This window comes from Chiloscyllium plagiosum, unplaced genomic scaffold, assembly GCF_037043375.1.
Source record: "Chiloscyllium plagiosum isolate Xiang-an unplaced genomic scaffold, Cpla_swu_hap1 HiC_scaffold_7, whole genome shotgun sequence".
Taxonomy (NCBI): domain Eukaryota; kingdom Metazoa; phylum Chordata; class Chondrichthyes; order Orectolobiformes; family Hemiscylliidae; genus Chiloscyllium; species Chiloscyllium plagiosum.
This window is the reverse complement of record NW_028270145.1, coordinates 108413623-108436406: the sequence shown is the minus strand read 5'-3', so window position 1 is coordinate 108436406 and position 22784 is coordinate 108413623. Positions and strand designations below refer to the sequence as shown.

General features: G+C 45.1%; 1 protein-coding gene across 1 annotated transcript; it reads right to left on the bottom strand.

Moving 5' to 3' along the window:
* Positions 1 to 3634: 3634 nt before the first annotated feature.
* Positions 3635 to 21499, bottom strand: fev (FEV transcription factor, ETS family member). The gene is made up of 3 exons (XM_043694595.2): positions 21371 to 21499; positions 20073 to 20147; positions 3635 to 5355 (listed from the first exon to the last, which is right to left on the bottom strand). Exons 1-3 carry the CDS (start codon positions 21444 to 21446, stop codon positions 4817 to 4819), a joined length of 690 nt encoding a protein of 229 aa, XP_043550530.1. The 5' UTR covers positions 21447 to 21499; the 3' UTR covers positions 3635 to 4816.
* Positions 21500 to 22784: the final 1285 nt, after the last annotated feature.

The following is a 22784-nucleotide window of genomic DNA, read 5'->3' as shown; positions in this document are numbered from 1 at the left end:
ACTGCAGATGCTGGAAACCAGATTCTGGATCAGTGGTGCTGGAAGAGCACAGCAATTCAGGCAGCATCCGAAGACAGGCAAAATCGACGTTTCGGGCAAAAGCCCTTCATCAGGAATAAAGGCAGAGAGCCTGAAGCGTGGAGAGATAAGCTAGAGGAGGGTGGGGGTGGGGAGAGAGTGGCATAGAGTACAATAGGTCAGTGGGGAAGGAGATGAAGGTGATAGGTCAGGGAGGAGAGGGTGGAGTGGATAGGTGGAAAAGGAGCTGGGCAGGTCGGACAAGTCAGGGGATCGAGTTGCTGGAGGTTAGAAGCTAGGATGAGGTGGGGGAAGGGGAAATGAGGAAACTGTTGAAATCCACATTGATGCCCTGGGGTTGAAGTGTTCCGAGGCGGAAGATGAGGCGTTCTTCTTCCAGGCGTCTGGTGGTAAGGGAGCGGCGGTGGAGGAGGCCCAGCACCTCCATATCCTTGGCAGAGTGGGAGGGGGAGTTGAAAGCTGGACATTCATAATGCAACGGTCAAGAAGCCACAACAATGCCTCTTCTTCGACAGCAGGCTAAGGAAATTCGGGGTGTCTATAAGCACCCACACCAACCTTTATGTAAGTACCATAGAAAGCATTACCATGCCTTGGTACGGCAACTGATCTGCCTCGGACTAAGAAATTACAGAGAGCTGTGAACACAGCCCAGTCCATCACACAAGCCAACCTTCCACCCATTGGCTCCACCTACACTTCTCATTACCTCAGAAACAGCAGCCAACTTCATTAAAGAACCCCCCACCCACCCCGTTATAATCTCTTCCATCCAGCAGAAGATACAAAAGCTTAATCACACGTACCAACAGGTTCAAGAACATCTTCCTCCCCACTGCTATCAGACTTCTGAATGGACCTGTCAAATTTCAAATCTAATGTTGATTTTGCTTTTGTGCACCTTCTTTGCAGCTGTAACCTTGTATCCCTGGCTCTGTTCAATCTTTGTGTGGTATGATCTGCCTGCACGCAAAACAAAACTTTTCATCGTACTTGGCTGCATGCAACAATAATAAATCAAATCAAATCAAAAAGGCTGATGACCCATCAGATTGGATCAATCTCATGGACCAAACCCTCACTCTCAGGTACCATCTAGCAAGGGAATAAAACTGGTTCAATGATATACTCGGGATAGCATACTAGGAACAGCACTAAGCTTCTTAATATTGAGGTGCCAAACTGATTCCAACACAGGACTGCAGATAAGCCAAATAGTGGACGTAAAGTGCCACAGAGAGAGCTCAGTGATCCTCCAACTAACAGATCAGCCCAAAACTGCAGTCCTGCTAAAACCAAATAAGAGTAATGGTAGGCAGTTAAATATTTACAAGCATTACTCTTCAACAAGAAACACCAAGTGGTCATCCATCCCAGCCTCCACCTGAGGTCCCAGTATCACAGAGGTCAGTCTTCAATTCGCTCCTTGTGATATCAAGAAATGTCTACTGGATGCTGAAGAGCCAGCAATATTCCACCGATAGTACTGAATACTTGTGCTCCATAATGAAGCCCAGCCCTTCCTACTACAGGTGACACAACTGGGCATTGCTTTGGCAAAATGACCCAGCATATCCAGCCCCAAAAAATCAGGACAGATCCAGTCTGGAAACCTACCACTCGAGAAGTCTACTGGTAACACTGAGGCAAAGTGTTGGACTGAGGCGCTTTGCCTTGCTCAGAAGCAGCTTATACACAGTAATAATCTGGTCACCAGGCCTTGGTTTTAATATTCAAGAGTGTGGTATTGGAAAAACAGCATCCGAGGAGCAGGAGAATCAACATTTCGGGCATCAGCCCTTCGTCAGGAATCGACTCTCCTGCTCCTCGGATGCTGCCTGACCTGCAGTGCTTTTCCAGCACCACATTCCAGACTCTGATCGCCAGCATCTGCAATCCTCACTTTCTCCTAGATAGTTTTAGTATTGTCAGGACTATGTAGCTCTAAAACTCATTACAGTCATTGTCCAAAAATGAACAAAAACAATGAATTCAAGACTTGAGGGGAAGAGTCTGCCCTTGTTGTCAAAGCAGCATTTGACCAGCTACATCGTCAAAATATTCTTGCTCCCAATAACTTCAGTTTTCCCCAGAGATGGGGGCATTTGGAAATGGAAACTTTCCCTTCTTGAGCTCAGTTAACTTTCATTACAGCCCAGGTACTCTGTGGTTCAATGGTAAAGACTCCATCTCTAGACCAGAAATCCTACCTGTTCCAGAGGAGCGTCATAACTTAATATCTAACTTAATCTAGGAGTTAAACGTATTGACATCACATATCAAGAAGCATTTATCCAATAGAAATTGTAAGATCAGAGGAGGGGCCCCCCTATAGGAGATTCAGGGGATATAATCAAAGTTCACCCCTGCATCACAGGGACAGATCTACAGAGGAATCTCAATTATCCAGCATTCAATTATTCAAATTTTGGATTATCCAAACAAGATCACAAGGTCCCAATGCTTGGCTAAACTGTGTTATCCACCATTCAATTATCCGAACATTTAATTATCAGAACAAAATACACCCCGCCCGTGTCTTTCGGAAAATTGAGGTTCCTCTGGACATGGGCATTTTTGCTTTTATATTTGTTTTGCATGTTGGTGAGACAATTTTCCCACCATGGCACCATAGCTCAGGACAGAGAGGACACTTGCTAAGTATCTCCCCCCATTGTATCTTTCCCCTCCCAGACTCTTTCCTCCCTCCCCCCCCCTCCACAATCGCAGGCCTTGGCCAATACTGCACCAGCTAACCTTCATCTGTGCTTCCTGAGGTGAGCTGCCTGGAGAGATAGCCCATAGGTGATCTAAAGTCACCAACCTCCATAAAATAAGGCTAAGACTTCATAGCATTTAGGCCTCAGGCCCTATCTACAGCCAAACCACAGGGACTCAGAATGAGGGGGCGGGCCTGGTGACTCAGTGGTTAGCACTGCTGCCTCATAGCACCAGTGTCCCAGGTTTGATTCCATTCTTGGGTGACTGTCTGTGTGGAGTTTGCACATTTTTCCGTGTCTGCATGAGTTGCCTCTGGCTGCTCCGGTTTCCTCCCACAGTCCAAAGATGTGCAGAGCAGGTGAATTGGCCATGCTAAATTGCCCACAGTGTTAGGCGCATTAGTCAGAGGGGAAATGGGTCTGGGTGGGTTACTCTTCAGAGGGTCTGTGTGGACTGGTTGGGCCGAAGGGCCTGCTTCCGCACCGTAGGGAATCTAATCTAACCTCACTGATTTTTCTCAATCAGGTATGAGGTTAGAAAGACAATGACTGAAAGGATAAAGAATATTTAAAACACTCGGAAATGAGCAACTCCTCGAGGTGGAGTAGACCTTGTGGTAGGATTACAAGAAAGGATGGCAGCAAACAATAGAGGAAACGGAGTGAGAGCAACAAACCGGCTTTTGATTTGTTCTGACCTATTTTAACAGAAACCACAGACCTGTTATGGTGCAGAAAGAGGCCATTTGGCCCATTATGCCTATCCTGGTGTGATTACCTAGTGCCAATCTCCTGTTTTTTCTCCATTTTACATTACCATAGCTAAACACTAACCCCCGCCCCCCACCCCCCCCCCCCCCAAGTAGATGGCTCTTTTGAAAGCACATTTTTTTTGCCAACAGCAGTCAAACATTTAGAGGAATAAAATGTCCAGAAAGGTATTCTGAATCATCAAAAGTCACTAGGACATGGTCAGAATAAGTGTATACATATTTACACCAGTAGTAGCAGCCATGTCAGTGTCAGGTTCAGCACTGCCAGTCTAACAACAGGGGTTAATCCACATGGTCAACCCCTCCCACACCAGCCATGTCAAAACAGTGGGATTTTGCAGGATAGCATTAAGTCTTTGGTCACCAACATCGGCGTTGATGCTCAAGCTTCAGGAATTTAAAGGACGCGTTTGTGTAAATTTCTTTTTGAGCATTACCACACCAAGGTTGTGAAGCCAAGCGATTAACCTGGAGAGCAGTGACGTAAGGGGGATCAAACCCCGTTCTCCCCAGAGTGAGAAACATCAGCAGCCATTGGCTTTCTTAAACCAAAAATAAGGAAGACATTTCAAAACGAGCCTCACTTGGCGTGTCCATGTTTTAGAACATCATTCGTGTCTCTAATTCTGGGGATGAGGGACCTCTGTGATTACAATGGGTTGACTAGAGAAACCACAGTGATTCTCCCTACTACAAAGTAAATTTAGGAGATTTTGGTTGAAGTATTCCATTAGAATTGCTAAGAAAAAAACATTTCTATTTATAGGAAGGTCAGTGACCAGAGGACGCAGATTTGAGAGTCACTGGGGATCGGGAGTGAATTTTATTCATGCAGTCAAATGTTATGATGCAGAATGTCCTGCCTGAAAGAAAGCAGATTCAGTAGTCACATTTAAAATAGCGTCCGATATATACGGGGAGGGGAATGCAATTGTGGGGTTAGCAAGGGCATCACTGGAAATGTCTATCAAAGAGCAGTAGCACAGCCAATGGGCCAAATGGCCTCTGTCTTTGCTCTTTCAGTCTGTGACTCTAAGAGAGGCTCCAAGTGATGCAGAAACCGAATACTGGGATTGCCAAGTGGTGTTGTCACTGACGAGAGACAGCTCTGCCTTGTTGGGGTCTCAGTTTGCAAGCTGCTAATTGTGTGTGTGTGTGTGTGTGTGTGTGAGAGATCTCTGCTTTGCATTTTGGGATTTGATCAGGATTTAATTGGTCTGGTGCAAAAATGGGGCTTTTCTGGCAGCCTGGTGACCCACACCCTGCGAAACATGAACCTCCCCCTCAATGATAGTGGTTGTTCATGTTGTTGATGCCAGCGATGTTGCCAATGCTGCCGAGGTGAGACCCGCCGACCGGACTGAAATGGGTTGGGGGCTGCAGGCCGTGGCCGGGGTAGAGGGCGGGACCGGAGCCTGGCCAATAGGAGAATCCTGAGGGGGAGACGTTGGACGTCACGAGGTTGAGTTTGGGGATGCCCGAGAAAGGGAGGTGAGCCAAGTTGCTCTGGAACTTGTACAACGTGTGCTCGGCGGCAGAGGGCTGGCAGACCTGAGCCAAGCCGTGGAAGTCGAACTTGTAGGCGTAGCGCTTGCCATGGACTTTGGTCATGATGTTCTTGTCGTAGTAATACCGAAGCGCCCGGCTCAGCTTGTCGTAGTTCATGTTGGGCTTGCTCTTCCTCTCCCCCCACCTCCTGGCAACCTCGTCTGGATCAATGAGCTTGAATTCGCCATTGGCACCTTCCCACGTGATGCAGTTGACGTTGGAGCCATCGGACAACAGCTCCAAGAGGAACTGCCACAGCTGGATTTGGCCACTACCTGCAAGAACACAGCAGCTTTAGCAAAAAAAAAAATGAAATAATCATATCTCTATCCTTGTACTCAAGACCATTCATAAGACATGGGAGCAGGAGTGGGCCATCTAGTGCCTGGAGCCTGCTCCGCTATTCAAGATCATAGCTGATCATTTCATGGACTCAGCTCCACTTACCTGCCCTCTCACCGTAACCCTTAATTCCTTTACTGTTCAAAAATCTACCTTTGCCTTAAAAACATTCTGCGAGGTAGCCTCGACTGCTTCACTGGGCAGGGAATTCCACAGTTTCACAACCCTCTGAGTGAAAAAGTTCCTCCTCAACTCAGTCCTAAACCTGCTCCCCCTTATTTTGAGGCTATGTTTCCACTGGAAGTGGGAAGCAATCTCCCTCCTTCAGTCTTATCGAATCCCTTCATAACTTTCCATGTTTCGGTAAGATCCCCTCTCCTTCTTCTAAATTCCAATGAGTATGGTTCTAGAGTACTCAATCCAGAAGTAAAAAAGAGGATTGGTGAGGGCAGAGTGTGAATGTGATCCATGTGGACTTCAGTAAGCTTTTCAACAAAGTTCCCAATGGTTAGCAAGGTTAGATCTCATGGGATACAGGGAGAACAAGCCATTTGGATACAGAACTGGCTCAAAGGTAGAAGACAGAGGGTGGTGGTGGAGGGTTGTTTTTCAGATTGGGAGGCCTGTGACCAGTGGAGTGCCACAAGGATCAGTGCTGGGTCCACTACTTTGTGTCATTTACATAAATGTTTTGGATGTGAACATAGGAGCTTTGGTTAGTAAGTTTGCAGATAACACCAGATTGGAGATGTAGTGCACAACAACCTTAGAGTTCAACAGGACCCTGATCAGATGGGCCAATGGGCTGAGGTGTGGCAGATGGAGTTTCATTTTGATAAATGCGAGGTGCTGCATTTTGGAAAGGCAAATCTTAGCAGGACTTAAACACTTAATGGTAAGGTTATGGGGAGTGTTGCTGAATAAAGAGACCTTGGAGTGCAGGTTCGTAATTCCTTGAAAATTGAGTCGCAGATAGATAAGATAGCGGAGAAGGCATTTGGTATGTTTTCTTTTATCAGACAGAACATTGAGTACAGGAGTTGGAAGGTCATGTTGCAGCTGTACAGGACACTTTTGGAATATTGCATGCAATTCTGATCTACTTCCTATAGCAAGGATGTTGTGAAACCTGAACGGGCCCAGAAAAGATTTACAAAGATGTTGCCAGGGTTGGGGAGTTTGGTCAACAAGGCGATGCTGGACAGGGTGGGGCTATTTTCCCTGGAGCGTCGGAGGCTGAGGGTTAATCTGAAAGAATGATATAGATTTATAAAATCATGAGCAGCATGGATAGGATTAATAGACAAGGTCTTTTCACTGCGTTGGTGAGTCCAAAACTAGAGGGCATAGGTTTAAGGTGAGAGGGGAAAGATTTAAAAGGGACCTAAGGGGCAATTTTTTCACGCAGAGGGTGATGTGTGTATGGAATGAGCTGCCAGAGGAAGTGGTGGAGGCTGGTACAATAACAGCATTTAAAAGGCATTTGGATGATTATATGGATAGGAAGGGTTTAGAGGGATTGGGGGGCAAGTGTTGGCAAATGGGACTAGATTAATTTAGGATATCTGGTCAGCATGGACGAGTTGGGTCTTTCCCCTGCCACCGCAGGAACTGTAAAACCTGTGCCCACACCTCCTCCCTCACCTCCATCCAAGGCCCTAAAGGAGCCTTCCACATCCATCAAAGTTTTACCTGCACATCCACTAATATCATTTATTGTATCCGTTGCTCCCGATGCGGTCTCCTCTACATTGGGGAGACTGGGCGCCTCCTAGCAGAGCGCTTTAGGGAACATCTCCGAGACACCCGCACCAATCAACCACACCGCCCCGTGGCTCAACATTTCAACTCCCCCTCCCACTCTGCCGAGGATATGGAGGTGCTGGGCCTCCTCCACCGCCGCTTCCTCACCACCAGACGCATGGAAGAAGAACGCCTCATCTTCCGCCTCGGAACACTTCAACCCCAGGGCATCAATGTGGATTTCAACAGTTTCCTCATTTCCCCTTCCCCCACCTCATCCTAGTTTCTAACCTCCAGCAACACGATCCCCTGACTTGTCCGGACTTGTCCGACCTGCCCAGCTCCTTTTCCACCTATCCACTCCACCCTCTCCTCCCTGACCTATCACCTTCATCTCCTTCCCCACTGACCTATTGTACTCTATGCTACTCTATCCCACCCCCACCCTCCTCTAGCTTATCTCTCCAAGCTTCAGGCTCTCTGCCTTTATTCCTGATGAAGGGCTTTTGCCCGAAACGTCGATTTTGCCTGTCCTCGGATGCTGCCTGAATTGCTGTGCTCTTCCAGCACCACTGATCCAGAATCTGTTTCTGTGCTGCCCATCTCTATGACTAATAAAAGTTGAAGTTCCAGTTCTGAGGAAGGCTCACCAGACCCAAAACGTTAACTCTGATTTCTCTTCACAGATGCTGCCAGACCTCAGAGATTTTCCAGCAATTTCTGTTTTCATTTCAAAGTTAACAGTTCCTTCATTTCTCCGAATTAAATTAGCTCCTTTCAGTTCAGATGATACTGCTCACTTCAGAGTTCAGAGAATAAAAGGTGGAAATATACAACTTTATTGAAGGCAATTGCTTGATTTTGCATTTCTACAATATGTTACAGTGGCAATGCTTTGAATTGTGAAGGACATTTACTGTCTGTAGGGAAACATTTCATGTTTTACGTCTTACACAATCAGCAGTCTAGAAGGAACCATAAATATTAAAGAAAACAATGTAAAAAAATACAAAAGTTTCCACTTCATTACCAATAAGATTCCTTACATTTCCTTGGAATAAGAGGTAGGTTCTCGGAGTTCCTCTGAATCTTTGCAATTTGGTTTTTGATTTGTAAGGGGATCAAGGGTTAGAGGGAGCAGGCGGGCAATTGGGTTTGACAAATGGATCAGCCATGCTCAAATGACAGAACACACTCACTGGGCCAAATGGCTCCTATATCAGATGTTCTAATGGGGTTTTACAATCGACAATGGGTTTCACAATCATCTTTAAGCCTGATTTTTTAATGAATTCAAATTATACCATTTGGTTGTTTTTCGGACATTTTAAATCTGGCACCTAGAATATTACTTCTCTTTGGATAAGTCTAGCAATTAATACCATTAAATTTGCCAAGGAATAAGTGGTAAATTGTGACATCTCCAAATATGCCTCACCCCCTCAGGAGCATAATGGCCAAACCCTGCTCCAGCAACTTTAACCCCATTCCCGTGATGCCACACGAAACACAATTAAACTTAACTGCAGCAGTTTTGGAAATCTTATTTCCTTGACTCTGACAAGAACAATTTGGATTTATATAGCCCTTATAAAAGTTACTAAGCTACCCCAAAGTGCTTACCGAACTATTAATAGACAAAACTTGACACATGGATATGATATTTGGATAAATCTTAAATCAAAGAAGTAGTTATAAGTGGCAGCTTAAAGAACTGACTCTCCCAACTGCCCTTTAAAAGCTCCAGGTTGCAATGAAATTCAGGAAGAAGGGCTTTTGCCCGAAACGTCGATTCTCCTGTTCCCTGGATGCTGCCTGACCTGCTGCGCTTTTCCAGCAACACATTTTCAGCTCTGATCTCCAGCATCTGCAGTCCTCACTTTCTCCTCATGAAATTCAGGAAACAGACCCCAGAGTAAAAAAAAAACATACTGATTGTTTTTCACTTAGCTCAGTTAGCAGAACAAAATAGAGATCCATTTCAAAAGCTTTATTCGGTGAGTACTTATGTTGTACTTAAACCAACAGCAAGTACTTGCAAGGATGACAAAAGAAAGGAAAGAGATGCTTTGTAGCTCACACACCTCTGACAGCCTCCTACTAAGGATATAACCAAAACGAGGGAGGTGGTGGAGGGTTGTTTTTCGGACTGGAGGTCTGGTACCAGTGGTGTTCCGCAAGGATCAGTGCTGGGTCCACTTTAGTTTGTCATTTATATAAACAATTTGATGAGAATTTAGGAGGAATGGTTAGTAAGGGGGATGGGATCCGGACTTGTAGTCCAGCAAGTAGGCTAGCTGTTTGTCAGGATGTCCAAGTGTGTGGGGAGGCTGTGATGAAGGTAGCACTGACAGGGAATACTTGCTGACACAGAGATGGGTTCAAGTGCGTATACTTCAACGCAAGGAGTATCAGAAATAAGGTCGGTGAACTTAAGGCGTGGATAGGTACCTGGGACTACGATGTTGTGGCCATCACGGAAACGTGGATAGAAGAGGGACAGGAATGGTTGTTGGAGGTTCCTGGTTACAGATGTTTCAGTAAGATTAGGGAGGGTGGTAAAAAAGGAGAGGGGGTGGTGTTGCTAATTAGAAATGGTGTAACAGCTGCAGAAAGGCAGTTCGAGGGGGATCTGCCTTTAGAGGTAGTATGGGCTGAAGTCAGAAATAGGAAAGGTGCAGTCACCTTGTTGGGTGTTTACAATAGGCCCCCCAATAGCAGCAGAGATGTGGAGAAACAGATTGGGAAACAGATTTTGGAAAGGTGCAGAAGCCACAGGGTAGTAGTCATGGGCGATTTCAACTTCCCAAATATTGATTGGAAGCTCTTTAGATCAAGTAGATTGGATGGGGCGGTGTTTGTGCAGTGTGTCCAGGAAGCTTTTCTAACTCAGTATGTAGATTGTCCGACCAGAGGGGAGGCCATTTTGGATTTGGTACTCGGTAATGAACCGGGACAAGTGATGGGCTTGTTAGTGGGTGAACATTTTGGTGATGGTGACCACAATTCTGTGACTTTCACCTTGGTTATGGAGAGAGATAGGTGCGTGCAACAGGGTAGGTTTTACAATTGGGGGAAGGGTAATTACGATGCTGTAAGACAGGATCTGAGGAGCATAAGTTGGGAGCATAGGCTGTCGGGGAAGGATGTCGTGGAAATGTGGAACTTTTTCAAGGAACAGATACGACGTGTCCTTGATATGTATGTACCGGTCAGGCAGGAAAGAGATGGTCGTGTGAGGGAACCTTGGTTGACGAGGGAGGTTGAATGTCTTGTAAAGAGGAAGAAGGAGGCTTACATAAGGTTGAGGAAACAGGGTTCAGACAGAGCAGTGGAGGGATACAGGATAGCCAGAAGGGACCAGAAGAAAGGGATTAGGAGAGCCAAGAGAGGGCATGAAAAATCTCTGGCGGATAGGATCAAGGATAACCCAAAGGCATTTTATGCGTATGTGAGAAACATGAGAATGATGAGAATGAGGGTAGGTCCAATCAAGGACAGTAGTGGGAGACTGTGTATTGAGTCGGAAGAGATAGGAGAGGTCTTGAATGAGTACTTTTCTTCAGTATTTACGAATGAGAGGAACCGTATTGTTGAAGAGGAGAGTGTGAAACGGACTGGTAAGCTAGAGGAGATACATGTTAGGAAGGAAGATGTGTTGGACATTTTGAACAACTTGAGGATAGACAAGTCCCCCGGGCCTGATGGGATATATCCTAGGATTATGTGGGAAGCAAGAGAGGAAATTGCAGTACCGTTGGCAATGATCTTTTCATCTTCACTGTCAACGGGGGTGGTACCAGGGGACTGGAGAGTGGCGAATGTTCTGCCCCTGTTCAAAAAAAGGAATAGGGATAACCCCAGGAATTACAGGCCAGTTAGTCTTACTTCGGTGGTAGGTAAAGTAATGGAAAGGGTACTGAGGGATAGGATTTATGAGTATCTGGAAAGACACTGCTTGATTAGGGACAGCCAGCACAGATTTGTGAAGGGTAGGTCTTGCCTTACAAGTCTGATTGAATTCTTTGAGGAGGTGACCAAGCATGTGGATGAGGGTAGAGCAGTGGATGTAGTATACATGGTTTTTAGTAAGGCATTTGATAAGATTCCCCATGGTAGGCTTATGCGGAAAGTCAGGAGGCATGGGATAGAGGGAAATTTGGCCAATTGGATAGAAAACTGGCTAACCGGTCGAAGTCAGAGAGTGGTGGTAGATCGTAAATATTCAGCCTGGAGCCCAGTTACAAGTGGAGTTCCGCAGGGATCAGTTCTGGGTCCTCTGCTGTTCGTAATTTTTATTAATGACTTGGATGAGGGAGTCGAAGGGTGGGTCAGTAAATTTGCAGATGATACGAAGATTGGTAGAGTTGTGGATAGTGAGGAGGGCTGTTGTCGGCTGCAAAGGAACTTAGATATGATGCAGAGCTGGGCTGAGGAGTGGCAGATGGAGTTCAACCCTGCCAAGTGTGAGGTTGTCCATTTTGGAAAGACAAATAAGAATGCGGAATACAGGGTTAACGGTAGGGTTCTTAGTGAGGTGGAGGAACAGAGGGATCTTGGGGTCTATGTTCATAGGTCTTTGAAAGTTGCCACTCAGGTGGATAGAGCTTGTAAGAAGGCCTATGGTGTATTAGCGTTCATTAGCAGAGGGACTGAATTCAAGAGTCGTGAAGTGATGTTGCAACTGTACAGGACTTTGGTTAGGCCACATTTGGAGTACTGTGTGCAGTTCTGGTCGCCTCACTTTAGGAAAGATGTGGAAGCTTTGGAGAGGGTGCAGAGAAGATTTACCAGGATGTTGCCTGGAATGGAGAATAGGTCGTACGAGGATAGGTTGAGAGTGCTAGGCCTTTTCTCATTGGAACGGCGAAGGATGAGGGGTGACTTGATAGAGGTTTATAAGATGATCAGAGGAATAGATAGAGTAGACAGTCAGAAACTTTTTCCCTGGGTACAACAGAGTGTTACAAGGGGACATAAATTTAAGGTGAAGGGTGGAAGGTATAGGAGAGATGTCAGGGGTGGGTTCTTTACCCAGAGAGTGGTGGGGGCATGGAATGCGCTGCCTGTGGGAGTGGTAGAGTCAGAATCTTTGGTGACCTTTAAGCGGCAATTGGATAGGTACATGGATGGGTGCTTAAGCTAGGACAAATGTTCGGCACAACATCGTGGGCCGAAGGGCCTGTTCTGTGCTGTATTGTTCTATGTTCTATGTTAAGTTTGCAGGCGACACCAAAATCGGTGATACAGTTGACAGTGTCAATAAAGTATGGAGCTGGATAAAGCATAGAAGGTCAAGCAGCATCAGAGCAGGAGAGTTGACATTTCAGGTTGGGACCTTTCATCAAGACCTGCTGTGGTCCTCTGATGCTGCTTGACCTCCTGTACTTTATCCAGCTCCACACTTCAACTTTGACTTATCAGCATCTGCAGTCCCCACTATCTCCAAGGTACAGTTGAAAAAGATTCTCTAAGATTACAAAGGGATCGTGATCAATTGGGCCACTGAGCTGAGGAGTGGTAGATTCATTTATCCAAATTAAACATGTAAGGTATTGCATTTTGGGGCAGAACCAATACAGTTTATGATAGGGCCCTGGGTAATGTTGTCGAGCAGAGACCTAGGATTTCAGGTACACAGCTCTTTGAAAATTGGTGGACAGAGTGGTTAAGAAGGCGTTTAGCTTTCGTTGCTCAGACCCTGGAGTACAGGAGTTGGGACGTCATGTTGAGATCATACAGGATGCTGGTGAGGCCACTTTTGGAAAACTGGGTGCATTTCCAGTTGCCCTGCTATAGGAAGGATATTATTAAATTGGAGAGGGTTCAGAAAAGATTTATCAGGATGTTGCCAGGAATGGAGGGCTTAAGTTATAAGGAGAGGTTGGATAGGCTGGGGATTTTTTTTACTGGAGTGTAGGAGAATGAAAGGTTTATAAAATCATGAGAGGCTTAGATAAGATGATTAGCAAAGGCCTTCTCCTTGGGGTAAGTGAATTCAAAACTAGGGGGCATATTTTTAAGGTGAGCGGAGAAAGATTTAAAAAGGACCAGAAAGGCAACTTTTTCACATAGAGGATGGTTCATATGTGGAATGAATTGCCAGAGGAAGTGACAGATGGGGGTGCAGTTGCAATATCTAAAAGACATTTGGACAGCAACATGAATTGGAAAGATTTAGCATGATATGGGTCAAATGCAGGGAGATGGGACTAGTTTAGTTGGGGAAACTTGTCAGCATGGATGAGTTGGGCTGAAGGGTCTGTTTCCATGCTCTGTTACTCTATTCGATAAACGTAAAAATACTTTTTGAGAAACACATTCACACACTTGGGTTTTCCTAACAAATTATTTTGTCACGCTTACACTTGTCCTAGAATGCATTTCCACATCTCAATTTGATCAATTTTGATTTAAAAAGAATGAATTGAATTTTGAACAGGAACAAAAAGCTTTTAAAATTATTCAAAAGCAAAATATTGCAGATGCTAGAAAATTAGAATAATAAAAACAAGCCAATACTGAATACCAGCTGTAAAAATAAAGAATTGACCTTTCAGGTCGATGGCTTCATCATTACATTTCTTTCCCCTTCCACACTCTCTTCAATAATCTCCCTTGGTGGTTCTGGTCTGAGCTGTCACTGCTGATGTCCGCATTCACTTTACTTCCTGTTATTTCCCACCCTTCCTTTCCCTCGTTCAGTGTCTTCAAACCTTCATTTCTGCCTTATTCTTTCTGCTTGCATTACTCTGACTATTCTGCTTTATTTATCCTTAATCTCCTTTGCTGAAAATAATCCACACTCTCATCCTCTCACTGTTACTCGTCCTGTATCTCATACCTTTCCTCACTCAGACACTATCTTTTTAATCAGAACTTCTAATTATCACCTGATTGTCTATTGTGCTTTCTCTATTAGTTACAAAATGTAAAGTGGTAGGGAAATTATTGGAAATAATTCTGAAGGATAGGATTAATTAATACTAGATCTGGGATAGTCAACATGGATTTGTTAAAGGGAGATCCTGTCTGACTAAATTCATTGAGGATTTTTGAAGAGGTGATTAAATATTATTGATGAGGAAGTGCAGATGATGTAATTTACATCGACTTCAGTAAGGCTTTGACAAGGTCCCACATGGAAGGCTGGTCCAAAAAAGGTAAGAGCCCATGGGATCCAAGGCAAGTTTGCAAACTGGATCCAACATTGGCTTACAAATAGAAGGTAAAGGGTAATGGTGGAGGGTTATTTTTGCAATTGGAAGTGTCTGTTTCTGTGCTGTACAATTCTATGACTCTAAGTTAGTGCAAAACCCTGACAGCCAAGGCTTCATTGTACAGTCAGACTTAGAACCCTCAGATCCCCCATTTAGTACTGCACCTTTCTTTGGTGCTGTCAAAATCCTCTCAATATTTTTAAAGTCCAGGATTATGCGGTGACTGTCACTGTCAAATACCCCTATTGCCACAGCTAACTCTACCCGATAACCTTTACTCAGCCCAATCCAAATGAAGCTTGTTCCAGCAAACACTGAATGGACTCAAAATGGTTCTCTTTTCATGTTTAGTGAGTCTTGTTGAAGGGTCCTGACCCTAAACATAGACTCTCCTGCTCTTTGATGCTGCTTGACCTGTTGTCATTTCCCAACTCCACACTTTATCAACTCTGAATTTCCAGCAACTGCAGCCCTCACTATCTCCACGTTTCCTGCCAGACCTGCTAAGCTCCTCAAGCATTTTTATTGCTTTTATTTATCCTTTTATTTTACCGTTTCTCTTTTTATCTTAACACTTCCTTTCAGTGCGATTTTTTTTTGTTTTTCTTTTCCATTCTTTATGCAACTTTGATTTAGAAGGAGATTTCTCCTTTTGTACTGTTGTTGTTCATGGATTTCTCCAGTACAGAAAAGGCCCTTTGGCCCATCAAGACTGCGCCAGTCAAAAACAGCCACCTAACTACACAAACCTCCTTCATCCCTCAGGACAGTCAGGCCTTACTATTCTCTCCATTGCTTGATAGTTGTCCTCATCAACCTGTTCAGAGATTGTATTACACACCTCTGCAGCAGATAGAACTTGAACCAAGGCATGCTGACTCAGAGGTAGGGACACTATCACTACATCTAAAGAGCCTTCCTTAATATAGGGTTTTGGTGGGCCACTATATCTATGAATAATGACTACATAGTCATAGCGATGTAAAGCAAAGAAACAGACTTTTCAGTTCAACTCATCCACACTGACTGTATGTCCCAAATTAATCTAGTCCCATTTGTCAAACATTTCTTGCATATCCCTCTAATCCCATCTTATTCATGTACCCTTTAAATGTACCAGCCTCCACCACCACCTCTGACAGCATACTAACTTTTAGTTCTAAATTTTATTAATTCCAAATTTCATCATCTGCCGTGATCAGATTTGAACTCACACCCCCAGAATTAAAAGCAAATTACTGCGGATGCTGGAATCTGAAAACAGAAGAGAAAATGCTGAAAAATCTCAGCAGGTCTGGCAGCATCTGTAAGGAGAGAAAAGAGCTGACGTTTTGAGTCTAAACGACCCTTTGTCAAAACTTTGACTTGAAACGTCAGCTCTTTGCTCTCCTTACAGATGCTGCCAGACCTGCTGAGATTTTTCAGCATTTTCTCTTTTGCCCCCAGAATGTTAGCCTGGGGTTCAAGATTACGAGGCCTATTATACCACAATACCACTGCTGTGCTCTACTCCTAGTAACAACCATTCGTGATAACACTAACTAACACTAACCTTTGCATGAATGAAAGATCATTAACCTCAAACTCTGACTCGGTTTCTTTCCTCACAGATACCAAGTATATCAGCTTTTCTGTTTTACTTTCAGAATGCCAACTTCTCAGTATTCAATGTTTTGTGAAATAAAAATGATTTGGGAAATCAGAAATAATAATAATAATAATTAATAATAATAATAATAGTAATAATAATAATAATAATAATAATAACAACATGCAGCAAGATCTGGGGTGGCTCAGTGGTTAGCACTACTACCTCACAGCACCAGTGACCCGGGTTCAATTCCAGCCTCGGGTGACTGTGCAAACTCCACAGAGACATTCTCTCCGTGTCTGCTTGGGTTTCCTCCCGCAATCCAAAGATGTGCAGGTCAGGTGGATTGGCCATTCTAAATTGCCCATAGTGTTAGGTGCATTAATCAGAGGGCGATGGGTCTGGGTGGGTTACTCTTCAGAGGGTCAGCATGGACCTGTTGGGCCAAAGGGTCTGTTTTCACCCTGAAGGGAATCTAATCTGGACAATATCCAGGCTTAGGCTGAAAAAGCAGCAAATAGCATTTATGCCACACAAATGCCAATGACCATCTCCAACAAAAGAGAATCTAACTATCACTTCTGGACATTCAATGGTATCACTGAATCTCCCTCTATCACCAATCTGGGGGTTTAATCGACCAGAAACTGAACTGGACTCACCATATAAATACAATGGCTACAAGATAGATATAGGACAGATGTCAGAGGAAGTTTCTTTACTCTTTAGTAGGGGCATGGAACGCACTGCCTGCAGCAGTAGTAGACTTAGGAGAAAGTAAGGACTGCAGATGCTGGAGACCAGAGTTGAAAAGTGTGGTGCTGGAAAAACAGCAGGCCAGGCAGCATCCGAGGAGCAGGAGAATCGACGTTTCAGCTATATGCCCTTCTTCAAGAATGAGGCTGGTGTGACAAGCAGGCTGAGATAAAAGGGGGGGGGGGGGAGAGAATTTGGGGGAGGGGCGCTAGGAATACGATAGGTGGAAGGAGATGAGGGTGAGGGTGATAGGCCAGAGAGGTCAGTAAGAAGAGGGTGGTGCTGAATCCAGGTGGGGGAGGTGGGGGGGTGGGGGGAGAACGGAAATGAGGAAGCTGGAGAAATCTACATTCATCCCGTGTGGTTGGAGGGTTCCTAGGTGGAAGATGAGGCGCTCTTCCTCCAGGCATCGTGTGGCCAGTGTCTGCCGATGGAGGAGGTCAAGGACCTGGTAGTAGACTTACCAACTTCAAGGGCATTTAAATAGTCATTGAATAAATGTATGGATGAAGATGAAATAGTGTAGAATAAATAGGCTTCAGATTGGTTGTACAGGTCAGTGCAACATCGAGGACTGAAGGGCCTGTAGTGTGTTGTAATGTTCTATGTTCTAAGCGCAGATCACAAAATAGTGCAGCAAATAACTCACCTCCTGACTCCCAAAGCCTGTCCACTATCAACAAGGCACAAGTCAGGAGTCTGAGGGAATACTCCCCACTTGCCCTGTATGGGTGCAGTTCCAAGAAGCATGGCACCATCCAGGACAAAACAGTTGCTTGATTGACACCACATCCAAAAGCATCCACTCTATCGATGTTCAGCAGCAGCAGTGTGCACTATCTACAAGATGCACTGCTGAAATTCAAAGATTCTGAGACAGTACCTTCCAAACCCATGACTATTACAATCTAGAAGGACAAAGGTAGCAGATTCAAGGAAACACTTTCAAGGTTCCCTCCAAGTCAACACGGTGGCTCATTGGTTAGCACTGCTGTCTCTGAACACCAGGGGCCTGGATTTGATTCCACCCTCAGTCTGTGTGGAGGTGGCACATTCTCTCGGTGTCTGCGTGGGTTTCCTCGCACTGTCCAAAGATGTGCCGATTACGGTGGATTGGTCATGGGAAATGCGAGTTGGCATGGATCTGGGTGAGATCTCTTTGGAGGGTCAGTGTGGAAATGATGGGGTGAATGGCCTCCTTTCACACATAATTCTACTCTAAGTCCTGACTTGGAAATATATCAGAGGAGTAGACCCTTTGAGCCTGCTCCACCATTCAAAATGATGAAGAGCTTATGCTCAAAGCGTTGACGCTCCTGCTCCTCAGATGCTGCCTGACCGCCTGTGCTTTTCCAGCACCATACTTGTTGGTTCTGATCTCCAGCATCCGCAGTCCTCACTTTCTCCAAAATGATCACGACTGATCATGGAGTTCAATACATTAATCTTACCCTCCCCCTATGTGCCTTGATCTCTTTAGGTACGAGAACTATATCCACTGTAAACCTTTGCTATAAATTTTGTATCTTACGATCTTATACTCCACAACCACTTGAAGGAGCGTCGCTCTGAAAGCTAGTGCTTCCAAATAAACCTGTTGGACTATAACCTGGTGTTGTGGGATTTTTAAACTTTGTCCACCCCAGTCTAACACCAGCATCTCTACATCATATATCCACATCATATTCTTGAAAGCACAAAATGTTTTGGCCTCAATTGCTTTCTGTGGCAGAGAATTCCACAGGCTCACCTCTCTCTGGGTGAAGAAATTTCTCCTCATCTCAGTCCTAAAAGGTTTACCACTTACCTTTAAAATAGGACTCACCATCCTAAACTCCCCACCTTTGGGAGCATAATTCCTACATCTACCCAGTCTAGTCCTGTTCTTTTTTTTTATTATGAGATTTTTCTCTAAACTCCAATGAGTATGATCCTAACTCAGTCAATATATCAGTCCTGCCATCCCAGGAATCAATCTTAACCACACACCCTCTAGAGTAAAAATATCATTTATCAGATAAGGAGACCAAAACTACACACAGAGTTCCAGGTGTAACTTCATATATCACCATTCCTTCAGTATCGCTGGGTTAAAAGCCTGGAATTCTGTCCTTGAGGACACCGTGGATCAATCCACAGCAGGTGGACTGCAACAGTTTAAAGTTGGCAGCTCAGCACCACCCTCTGAAGAGCAAATAAGGACAGCGATAAATGCTGGCCCAGTCTGAGATGCTCCATGTCCCACATCTGAATTTTAAAAAACCTTAAAACATTAACTCTTTGCACATGCTGTTGAACATTTCCAGCTTCTAATTATTTTGTTCCTATTTCTGCTTTGGTCACCTGATTAGTGACTGGTTTGGTTAACTTTAACCAATCCTAGAATATGGGGCATGGAATATAATCCTACCTTCACTATTTCTGACAACCCTAACTAATCCTAAGAACAGAAGCCTGAACACACGCACAAGGCATTTGGATGGGTTTATGAATAGGAAGGGTTTGGAGGGATATGGGCCGGGTGCTAGCAGGTGGGACTAGATTGGGTTGGGATATCTGGTCGGCATGCACGGGTTGGACTGAAGAAGGGCTTATGCCCAAAACGTCGATTCTCCTGCTCCTCGGATGATGCCTGGCCTGCTGTGTTTTTCCAGCAGCACATTTTTCAACTCTGATCTGCAGTCCTCACTTTCTCCGGGTTGGAGCGAAGGGTCTGTATCCATGCTGTACATCTCTATGATTCTATGACCAGCCAGTTTTGAAACAGTTTCTACCCTACTGTTGTTAGAATACTGAATGGACTCACAAGCTCTTAACATTCGCCTGTACCTGTATTTTTGGTTTTGCTGCTGTTTACCTATTATTTACTATCTATGCTACTTAACTCTGTGACCTGCCTGTATTGCTCACAAGACAAAGCTTTTCACTGTCCCTCGGTACACGTGACAATAAATTCAAATTCAATTTCAATTCAATAATTCTGGCCTCAGTGTGGAGGATACTTCCAACGTCAAGGGTTCTAATCCGGACTGTCGTCCTTCCTTTCACCCCTGTGAGTAACCCTCTGCCTCATTGTAGACTGCAGATGCTGGAGATCAAAATCAGGAATTCCTGATGAAGGGCTTATGCCCGAAACGTCGATTCTCCTGCTCCTCGGATGCTGTGCTTTTCCAGCACCACACTTTCAAATCTGCCTCATTGTGAATGCTGCTTCTCACTATAGTCCTGAATTATTGCTGTTAACCCAGGTGCCAGCCCAGCGGTGAGGTTATTTCCCAGGCAGAGGGAGCGCTCCGATGGCTCAGCCTCTCCAGCTACGAAATAATTTGGGAAGTTTTACCTTTCTGTACACCGGGGGTCAGAGTCCCCCAGGTCCCATGTTTGCCTTCCTTCAGGATATTGTCATGACCCGCATCTGGAGAAGAGAGAGAGAGAGAAAAATTATATATCATGAAAAATCTTATATTAAATATCACCCAAATATTACCCTCGCCCTTAAGAATATCTGTATTCACAGACAATTGTTAATTAATCGTTTCCCCAAAATCTTTCCTCTAAAGATTTTCAACAATATTGTGTTATTAAAATATAACAAAAGCCGGACTGGGTTTTTTTTTCCTATGTATGTGCCTTCCCCTCCCACGCCCTCCTATACCGAATTCTTTCTGCTTTTCTATCACCGCAATTTGCCTTTCCAGACTCCAGGAAACACGTTCAGGAAAAGACGGCAAACTCACTTCCGACAGCAGAAGCAGCTTTTTCTTTATAAAACGGCTAGAGCGGACAGAGACACGGGGACAGAGTGAGATCGGCTCGAGAGGAGAGGGGGATCCCGCAGAGTTGGAGGGAGACAGACAGAGAGAGAGAGAGAGAGACAGACAGAGAGAGAGGGAACTGGGGCAAGGCAAAGACAGATTGGAAAGTTTCCAGGCAGTGAAGGAGAGAGGTCCAGGCGGAGCCGGACCCAGGGAGCAGCGGATTGAGCACCAGAGACAGCGAGATCTTACCATCCAAACCCGAGAGGGAGAGAGAGTGGGCTGTCAGCGAAGGGGAGACTGATACAAGCAGTAATCCGGAAAGATGAGAGAGAGGGAGAGTTGAAAATAGCAGACAGAGGTACGTAAAGAGAGGAAACTGAGATAGGATGAGAATTTGAATTAACAGTGAACAGAGATTTCTTTGGAGAGTGAGAAGGATAGAGAGAGAGAGAAAAAAAGAGAATTAAACAGAGCAAGAGAAAAAATAGGAATAATGGGGGGGGGGTAAGAGAAAGAGGGAAAATGGACAAGGAGAGAGTTAATCAAAGAATAAGAGATAGGAATATAGAGAGGAAAGAGAGAGAAATGCTTTAGAGAGACAGTTAAATAACAAGAGAAAGAAATAGGGATAACGAGATAGAGAAACAGGACAGGGAGGGATGCAGTAAAAGAAGGGAATTATAAAGAGAGTTTCTGACAAGGAGGGCAGGATTTGAGAGGAGGGACAAGGGGTGGTTAGGGACGAAGGAGGGTGGGTTACAGAATGAGGGAGAGTTGGGGAGAGTTGGGGGGAGTGAGGGAGAGATGGGGGGGGGGGGGGGAGTGAGGAAGAGATGGGGGGGGGGGAGTGAGAAGGGAATAAAGACAGGAAGACTTGTACCTGGCAGGTACATCTTTACCATCAGGTTATACCCAGAGGGGTTCAGAGACGATCCACAGTTTGCAGCTTGTTTCATGCCGAGCCGTGGATTAACAGCGGCTCCCAAATCGGACCGCGACGCTTTTAATATTTTTTTTAAAAGTAGTGATTCACCCTCCCCTTCGCGACCTGGTGTGAAATGGAAAGCTCGGGAGAGAGTTGCGAGGCAACAGTCCGCATATCAGAAGCGCAGAACAATGATTAGAGAGTAATTTCCTGAAAGATTCGGAGGCGCTGCTCGCTTTAATTAAAACGGCAATTTAACATTGTCAGCGAGACGGGCTCGGCAATAAAATCTCCAGTCCCAATCACTCGGCTCGAGTGAAGAATTAAACCCTTATCAAAACTCCATCGCGTTTTAATAAAACTCTCGTTGGCCTGGCCCGGTTTCTATGGAGCTCTGAAGTGTGGCGTTTAAGCACGGTTGCACTTCCCGCTGGTAAAAACACTCAGTCAACAGCCTCGCGTGTCCCGGCTTCTCCCTCCCAATATTGACTCTATTCCGGGTCCCTGAACCTGGGGAAACAAACCAAGATCCAAAGGCAAATGAGCCAGAAAGGTACGGACTTACTTCAGCTCACCTCTTGATTACGAGGGCCTGACGGTCAGGGCAAATAAACCAGATGTACCCTCTGGAAATAATCAGCTCCTCCAAAAACTTCGGGAGCTGTTCACTTGTTCCTCCCACTCCCGGCTGCTCCTTCACTGGTTTAAAATGGGGGAAAAAAAACCTCACCCTCTTGGGGAGTAAACCCAACTACCACTTACCCACTAGGCCAATCAGCATGGTCAAGTTAAAAGTTAAAAATCACACAACACCAGGTTATAGTCCAACAGGTTTATTTGGAAGCACTAGCTTTCGAAGCGCTGCTCCTTCATCAGGGGGTTGTCACAGTGCTCCGAAAGCTAGCGCTTCCAATTACACCTGTTGGACTATAACCTGGTGTTGTGTGATCTTTAACTTTGTCCATTTAGAAAGGTGGCGCCCAATCTCACTGGATTCCAGGGACCCAATGCATTACAGCAAAACAAGTTCAAATCCCACCCCCCAGCTGTTTAGATTCTAAAACTGGAATAATTAGTCCCAGTGGTGGTGAAAGTGTCACTTGGTTGATTCCTGATGAAGGGCTTTTACCCGAAACGTCGATTTCGCTGCTCCTTGGATGCTGCCTGAACTGCTGTGCTCTTCCAGCACCACTAATCCAGAATCTGGTTCCCAGCATAGCTTCACTCATCAGCCATCCTTACCTGGGCTGGCCTACATGTGACTCCTGACCCCACAGCAATGTGGTTGACTCTTAAATCCCCTCTGCAATGGCCCGAGCGAGCCACTCAGTTCGAGGGCAATTAAGGACAGGTAACAAGTTACCAGGTC